This window comes from Vigna radiata, chromosome 6 (assembly GCF_000741045.1).
Source record: "Vigna radiata var. radiata cultivar VC1973A chromosome 6, Vradiata_ver6, whole genome shotgun sequence".
In the NCBI taxonomy this organism is placed as follows: Eukaryota; Viridiplantae; Streptophyta; class Magnoliopsida; order Fabales; family Fabaceae; genus Vigna; species Vigna radiata.
Window position 1 is genome coordinate 4,267,741 of NC_028356.1, and position 8,603 is coordinate 4,276,343.

The 8,603-nt window shown below is 31.2% G+C and overlaps 1 protein-coding gene across 2 annotated transcripts; it reads left to right on the forward strand.

Annotated features, from left to right (window-relative positions):
- Window positions 1-987: 987 nt before the first annotated feature.
- On the forward strand, window positions 988-5,405 carry LOC106765262 (zinc finger CCCH domain-containing protein 3). 2 transcript variants are annotated; one of them, XM_014649822.2, is made up of 7 exons: window positions 988-1,488; window positions 1,971-2,140; window positions 2,334-2,387; window positions 3,238-3,354; window positions 3,473-3,760; window positions 4,390-4,641; window positions 4,859-5,405. In XM_014649822.2, exons 1-7 carry the CDS (start codon window positions 1,407-1,409, stop codon window positions 5,171-5,173), a joined length of 1,278 nt encoding a protein of 425 aa, XP_014505308.1. In that variant the 5' UTR covers window positions 988-1,406; the 3' UTR covers window positions 5,174-5,405. The 2 variants fall into 2 exon arrangements, with proteins under 2 accessions (XP_014505308.1, XP_014505309.1); XM_014649823.2 differs by having other exon boundaries at window positions 988-1,470.
- The last annotated feature ends 3,198 nt before the right edge of the window (window positions 5,406-8,603 follow it).

Below are 8,603 nucleotides of genomic sequence, written 5' to 3' on the forward strand. Positions count from 1 at the left end.
TTACATTAGTGAAAAGCAATTGAACGATGGTTGATAGAAAACGATGGTTTTTCATAATGTCAAATCTCTAAAGCAATTAGATTTTAAATAGTGTTGCACCATTATTTTCACCACCAACGGCACACTTATTATAAACTATTCATGAACTTTATTTTTCTAATAGAATAAAATGCTTGAAGAAATTAAAAAAAAAATTATATCAATTTTGAAGATAAAAACAGGAATAGGCTCATATAAAAACAAATAATTATTTATATGATATTTAATAATTGCATATTTTTTTTTTGGGTAGAATTAAATGCATAATTCTATCTAAAAAAGGTACGCTACAAATTTATAATATTGGATGTTTGGTTCTCTCAAAAAGTCATACTTTGTGGCTCCCTCTTATTAAAAAAAGAGTTCAATGGAAAGTAACGGTAAAAAGTTGTATACGAAAACTAAGCAGAAATTGTAATAAATAGAGGTTTTGGATAATTAAATTTTTAAAATTATGGTACATTATTAATCAGATAATAATACTAAAAAATATATATATAATTTTTTTACAATAATAGCATTGTGGTGGAAAGAATTGGAGAAGAAAGTTTTGAGGCCATGAAATAAAAAATAGGGAAATTAAGATATAAAAATGGTATATATAGGATGATCTGTTGAAAAAGATGATGAATGGTTGAATAAGAAGCTAAAAATGGAGAGGTCTATTTATGAAAAGAATTAAAGTGGTTAATTGAGAAAATATTAAGAGTTGGTAAAAACTTGAGAATTCCATAATTGGCATCTACTTTTTCAGGCTAATTAAATATTGTTAAGAATCCAAATTTGTAGAAGTGGTTGAAGAGCACGCGCCAAGGGAAGGAAATAAATATTGGTTCACGTAAACGTGTTGTGGAGGTGCCACGTGGAGGGTAATATGGTACAGAGAATTAAATGTTCGTACACGCGCGCAAGAACCTTACTTTAGTATTACTGTATTAACATTATTATTATTAACTTGTCGGGTTTCACATTCAAAGATCCAAAATGTTCCGTAGATTGCAGAACCACAGCCAGGAACTCTAATCTAATTTGACGCCAACTTTCATCCAATTGGAATATTACTAAATCTCTTTTCACGATTTCACATTTGATTCTTCTCAATTTTACCTCCGATTCTCTCTTTGCACCTTTGTTTTTGTGTTCGTTTTAATAATTTTATTTTCTTTTCCGGGCAAACTTTTGTTTATTTTATTATTGTTTTCAGTCTTTGGTCAATTTTCACTGTCTCCTGATGATCGTTTTACCATGTGGGGTGAGTTAATTTGAGAGTGTTCTGCGCTGATTTCTTCTTAAAGGCTCAAAAAGGGTCTTCTGGGTTTGATCGAACAACCAAAAAGAGTCTCTTGTTATCATTTCAACGCTACCAGATGCCAGAAAACAGGCAGGTTCTCAGGAATGCTGATTCTACACCTTCTGGTGACAACATTGAAGGTGGTGCAGATTTTTCTGGTGATTCATTTTCCTCTATTTTTCTGTCATGATTCCTACTTTAAATGGTCCTGATCATCGCTTAATCATGTTGTTTCGCTACGGAATGTTAGGTATTAGATTGTCTTTACAAAACCATTTTCTTTCATTTATGATATCGTGCCTTTCTTTTTTTGGCACGACGATTTTGATTTTGAGAATTCTGGTGATTCACACAATGTATTGCGAGACACCTTTGGGGATTTTTTAACACATGGTTTAGTTTTTTCTTTTCAAAGTTTACTTTCCTAAGCTGAACTATTATGCTTGATCACCTGTGGGTTTACATAGTTGATGAACCTCTTTTAACGATGCAACGAAGGATCGCCTACATGTTTTAATCTTAAAATCTTTTAGGGAACACTATTGTGCTTTTTGAGGTGAAAATGTTAGCTATTGGTTTAATTTGTTCAAATGAGAGCTTGAATAGACTTTGCCTGATTCCTGACTGATCTGTTTTGTAGAAGCGATTCGTCGTTTGAAAATCAATGATAATTGGGACAGAGATGCTGCAGCTCAATCTACCCAATATCCAGATCGACCCGGTGAACCCGATTGCTTGTATTATTTGAGGACTGGAATGTGTGGTTATGGGAGTAATTGTCGCTACCATCACCCTGCCCATATTTCAATTGTAAGAGCTCTTTCTTTTTGTTTCCTTTTCATTCCTTGTCTTCTGAATATATATTAAGCAACCCCTTTGGCCAAACATTTGATTAGTTTGTATGATTGTAATCTCTTAGTTCCTAGTGAAATTCGTATATCTGCTTCTCAGTTTTATCATATGCAAACAAAGGAAAGTTTCTAATACTTAATTAGATGTTCAGGGTTCTCATTATGGTGAAGAACTCCCCCAGAGGACCGGGCAACCTGATTGTGAGGTATGTTTATTTTGGTGATCAAAATGTAAATGTTTTGCAACTTTTCCCTCTGTTGAATTTGTTAGGATTGTAATTTAGAACCGTTCTTTTGTCTCTGCCTAGCAACTTAAGCTTTGGGATAGTTGTGCATTCATTAGTCATAATAGACTATTCTTTATGAAACTGATTGTGGATGCGTTTTTATATTAGAACACTACAGTGAAATCAAACGAAGTTTGAGGTTTGTTTTGTTATAAATAATAAATAAAATACCTTGCGTCTGTAGAAAACTCCATAAGAAGTTCGAAAGTTATGCGTTTCATATTTTGCAATGTCCCTCTGGCAGAAACTTTACCTGGTCTTTTGCATTTATGTTTGTCCTTTTTGTGGTCCCTTTCAATAATAGATCTGATCTGTTTGAAATGCTTAGCTTACTGATTACTGGTGCACTGATAACAAACCATTAAATGATGGAAAAGAAAATGTCAAACTGAAGTAGCGATACCTAATGAACTGGACAAAAGTAGAGTAGTTATGCTGTCAGTGTAACGTCTACCATTTTGTTTTCTATTGATGATTTGTTTGATTTTTACTGGTCATATTATGCGGTTTTTGTCTTATAGATCTTAATCATAAGATTTCATATGATGGCAAAATTTTATTTGATGCCAGCTATGGCATACTTGAACTAGGAAAGGAATAAAATATATGAACTTAAGGTACATATCTATCATACTATAAATATTGGGTTACGGAACCGAAGTGTAATCTGAAGAATTTTGTATGCTACACAGTCCATTTCAATGGGAGATTTATTGCGCTATTCCAGTGCTTTTCAATTTGATTAACTTGTTTGAGATGTGCATTGCAGTATTTTCTTAAGACAGGGACATGCAAATATGGATCAACATGTAAATACCATCATCCAAAGGACAGGCGTGGTGCTGCTCCTGTGTCATTCAATACTTTAGGTCTTCCAATGCGTCAGGTTTGCGCATCCCTTTTCACCTTCAGCATTTTTATAATTGATTGCTGATCATTTTGTTTTTGTTGATAAAAGAAACCGTTGCAATCTTTCAACATTCTTTGATTGTTGTTGCATTTAGGAAGAAAAATCATGTCCCTATTACATGAGAACCGGGTCTTGTAAGTTTGGTGTTGCATGCAAGTTTCATCATCCACAGCATGCTTCCATTGGAGCATATCCCTTGGCTGGATCTCCTACCTCAACAATTATCCCTACATCAGGTTTACCATATGCCGGAGGGTTTCCTGCATGGTCAGCAGTACCAAGAATGTCATATTTATCTGGGCAAGGTGTTCAATCTTATGTGCCACCTTTTCTCTCTTCTTCACAAGGCATTATACCCGTGCAGAGCTGGAACAACTACATGGTTAGTTAAGGATGTTGAGTGTCCTGTTCATCTATATATTTGCTCTGGCCTTACTTAGAGTTATTCCGTCATTGAATTCGACCTGTGTGGCCAGTATTTCTCTTCATGAATGATTGCAAGGGTTATTTAAATTTGTTAATTTTTACAGAAAAAAGATGGAAGTGGATATTATTATATCTCCCCTCTCTTACTGAAATTTTACTCTCACTCATAATAGTTTTGGATGGCTGAAGGAAGCATTAGGCAATAGTTATTTTACTTGGTGGCACCTAAAATTTTGTTGTCTGATTGATATATAAATGCAAGTGGATTATAGTCCACCGTTACCACGTTTTAATTCAAAGTGTCTGACTGATATGTCTAGATACATATACATACAGTTATTCATCATACTTTTCATCTATTTTATTATGGTGATGCGAAGCACATTTGGAATCCTTTTCCCTGTTAATATCTGAAACGAAAAAGTGTCTTGTTCTTAAGGAAATCTTTGGACCATCTCGCCATTTAATGATAATTAATGATGTTCGGTTTTGGTTACTACGTTGAAGGAGCATACAGTTAACGGCAGTTTCTGCAAATTGAGTTAAAATCTTTTGTTTTGACTGTGACTTTGTTTCTCAAAATAGGGAAGTATGAACCCAACAATGCCTACTGGTTATCTTGGATCTAATCTTGTTTATGACTTCATGAATCTGGGGGAGTCACTATTCGGCGGGCAGGCGATAAATTCAGCTCTCCCAAATCGACCTGATCAACCAGAATGTAGATACTTTATGAGCACTGGGACCTGCAAATATGGATCCGATTGCAAGTTCCACCATCCAAAGGAAAGAATATCTCAATCATTAATAAATCCACTTGGCCTTCCCGTGAGACCTGTAAGTTCAGCTTCTCCAAAAGTAATTTGTGATATCACTTTTAAAGTAATTCTTATGAAAGTTAACAAACTGTCGTAACAGTGTGTGACTGCATGATAGTAGGAAAAATCAGAGCATGTACCTAATATACTGACAAGTTATTTTCACAATCCACATTGCTACCAAATATGGCTGTTTAGTGTTTAGATTCCTAATTTCAAACTTGGCTTATCTGCAGGGGCAAGCTGTATGCTCTTACTACAGAATCTATGGAATGTGCAAATTTGGTCCAACATGCAAATTTGATCATCCAGTTTTGACTATCCCTCAGAACTATGGTTTGACCTCACCTGCTCTAGCACTTGATGCTCCTCTTATTACTAACCAAAGAGGGTTGTCAAGTGTACAACCACCTGAGACATCTCCTTCTAAATTATCAAGTGACAACAAGCTTCAGCACTCTGATGCAAAAGCTGCCACAGAAGATTCATCCAAACAAGCTGATACTACACCAAATTCCTTCCCAGCCTCCTCAGAGCCTTTACATGACTAAACTACTTCAAGTTTTATTTTTCTTTGGGACAATTTATTTTTTCCCCACATTTTCAGGAGAAGTATATCATACACACATACCATCTATTCCCCCTTTCACCTGCAATTCTGTCGAGTTGAATAGTTTGTTCAGAGGTTGTTGTGACAACCGCTACCTTGTGGGGAATGGAAGGCATTTTTTGTGGTGAATAAAATGCAGGTAGAAAGTTTATGACCCTTCTTTTTTTCCTCTCTCTGCTGAGGTTGGTTTGGTATATCACTTGAAAATGGTAAATGAAAAACTCAGGGATGCATGACAAACTTGTCAAAAATTTTACCCCATTTTTTAAGGGTCTGCCTAACTGATAACAATTAATAATTTAGAGTGGTGGCTATGTAGAGTTTGGAAGTTCTAGATTATTGTCGGGTGTTTTTCAGCAGATTTGGTCGATGTCTCTAATGTGAGTATAAACAAGAAAGACAATAATTATAGCAAAACTTGTTTATCACGTGAGTAGGGTCTATTAACCTTATTTTTGTCTTTTTATCTTATAATTTAGGAAAAGTACGTGAATGGTTTAATTCTTCTGTGGCATGGTTAGAATTATAAATACCAATTTGAAGGAGAAAAACAAGAAAGATAAAAAATAAAATACAAAGAAGTAAGACAAATAAGAGAATCCGGAATCCGTAAGCATTACCAAATAGGGTGGTGTTGTGTTGGTTTTCTAATGGATTTAGATTCTCTTTTTCTTAAATAGTAAGATATGATCTTGTTTGAGTACACAACATATATTTTTTTTTACATAATTACGAGATTCTCCAACAACTTGTGCCAAGTTTTTGCTTGGCAAAACTTATTTCCCAAAAGATCTCTAATTGAAGAAAATCGAACCTCTCAATCTCATTTTCATAAAAAGTTTCACATATCAAATTATAATATATAAATAAAGTATAAACTTTATCTTACAAATTGATTTTGTAAAATTAAATTAGGTTTTAAGTCCACTAAGGAAAAACCTGATACTCACAAAACAATACATTATGATTTAAATTTTTATGCAATATAAGATAAATACATTTACGTACTGCCGTTTTTTCAACAGGATTGATTCTTACTTAAGACATCTGTGAAAAAAAAAAACATTAACGTGTAAACATATATTTAAACACGTGTTGATTTGTTACAATAAAATCTATATTATTTAACTCCACCTATTGTTATTCCATTCTCTTTCCTACATTTTAAATCAATATATATGGATGCTCTCTCGATTTTAATATGTTAGAACATTCTTGTATTAGCCACTTCAGCTACGAGAGAATAAATTTTGTGAGAAAAAAAAAAACTATGATAGATTAAAGTATACAAAATAGATAATAGTTACCAACCATTATATATAGTTTTAAATTTGATTTTCCAAATTAAGCAGGAGTTTATTATCCAATTAATATGGTTGGAAAAAAATACAAAAAAAAAAAAAACAGGAATGTTCCCGTAAATGAAAACAAAGTGGGGGAGAAAAAGACAAGCAATATCACATACATTCCCTTCCAATTAGCAATGGTACATTAAAGTTGGAAGAGTTAGGCCAATAAATGATTAAGTCATCATTAATCACAGTTATTGTAAGAATTAAGCGTTGATTAATGATATATTACTAGGTAGAATTTAGCAGGCGATGCATTAAAGTTGGAGACATGAACATTGTGGAAGTATTTTGGAATATTCGAGAAGAGAATAATAACATTAAGGGTGTTTGGTTCTACGTTTTCATGTCACACATCGAATAAAAACATGATGGCTGCACATCGTGGACCAAGTTACCTACTCGTTTCAATTGATTTCGAACATTGAGATTATGGTTTCATGACTTACTGAATAATAATTCTCATCAGTTTCAATGAATTAATGCTAGATACATTGTCTTTAACTCTTCAACCATTTTAAGGTCAATATCAAAATTATGCTTGCAAGATATGAGGTTATGTATTCAGTAAGTATGTAAAATTTGTGTTCAAATTCTACATGCATGATTTTCTATACTTTATCCAAGTCTACAAAACCAAATGGAGTCTAAAGACTATTGTCTCCTCGTATTTGTAATTTTTTTTTCACCTTTTATATTAAAATCTTCAAACTTTCGAAAAAAAAAATCAATCTTTGCACTCTAAATCATGTGCAACAAACTTGTTAAAGGAGTTCGATCAGATTATTAGTTAAGAAGCAAGAAAAAACCAATATTTATTATATATAAGATTAAATATGTTATTTTTTGTCTTTAATTTTGAAAATAAAATTAAAACTTTTTTCTGTCTCAAACTTTGATATAATTTGGTTTTCAAACTTTAAAGCAATTTTGATGTGTTAAATAATATTTTAGACTTATGTTTAGTTGTTTATACTTTTTGACATAATTTAGATCAAATATAAACTTGAAACATGCATAAAAAAAAATAATGTCATTGATTTAAGAGAACTATATCTATTTTAGAAATGACAACTAGTCGAATCAGCTACAAATACTGATAACCTGCAATCCAATTTGCAATAAAAAAAAATATACTTGTTACTTGTTCCGTTATCTACTAGATATTTATTTATAAAATACACGTAAGTATTTTAAAATTTATGAATACCTATGATACCAACAAATATTTAAAAAATATATTTTATAAATTTTTAAAATAAAATTAAAAAATATATAAAATATAATAAATTAAAATTTAACCTACTAAAATATATATTATTTTAATTAAATTAAATTAATAAAATATAAATTAAGTTTTTATTTTTACTTTTTTGGGATACCTATGAGTACAAATAATATAATATTCACATCTAAGTTTATAAATGTTCTTGGATAATAAATATTAATGTATATGAACTATCTGAGCATACCAACAGACACACGTTATCTCAAATTCATTTATTTTTAAAGTTTAGATACCAATTAATTAAAGTGTAAGTAAAAAACGAATTTAAATTTTGCATCTAGAAATTACAAACAAATTTAATTATCTTAAAAAGTTTTTGATATTCTCTTAATCTAAATTATGTTTTGAAACATTTTATAATAAAATTTATTATTTCCAAATAATGTTTATAAAACAATTTAAAATATATTTCAAAATGTTCATTCCAAAAATATAAATTTAAAATATTGTATTACGTTTTATAAAAAAACTTTGAGCAATATTCCTCCATGGAGTTTGTGTTTATAAAATTTTGTTAAAAAAATACAGTTCTTGTTTGGATTTAGTGAGTAGAGTGAGAAAATGTAGGAAAAGAAAAGATAAATAAACTTCATTTGAATTAAAGGAAATTAATAAGGGAAGATGAGAATAAGTATAAATTTTATAACCGATTGTGATTGATTTTAAATAATTATAAATTGTATATAATTTCTTAAACTAATCAATTATAAAGGGTCATTGTTATAAAATTAAAG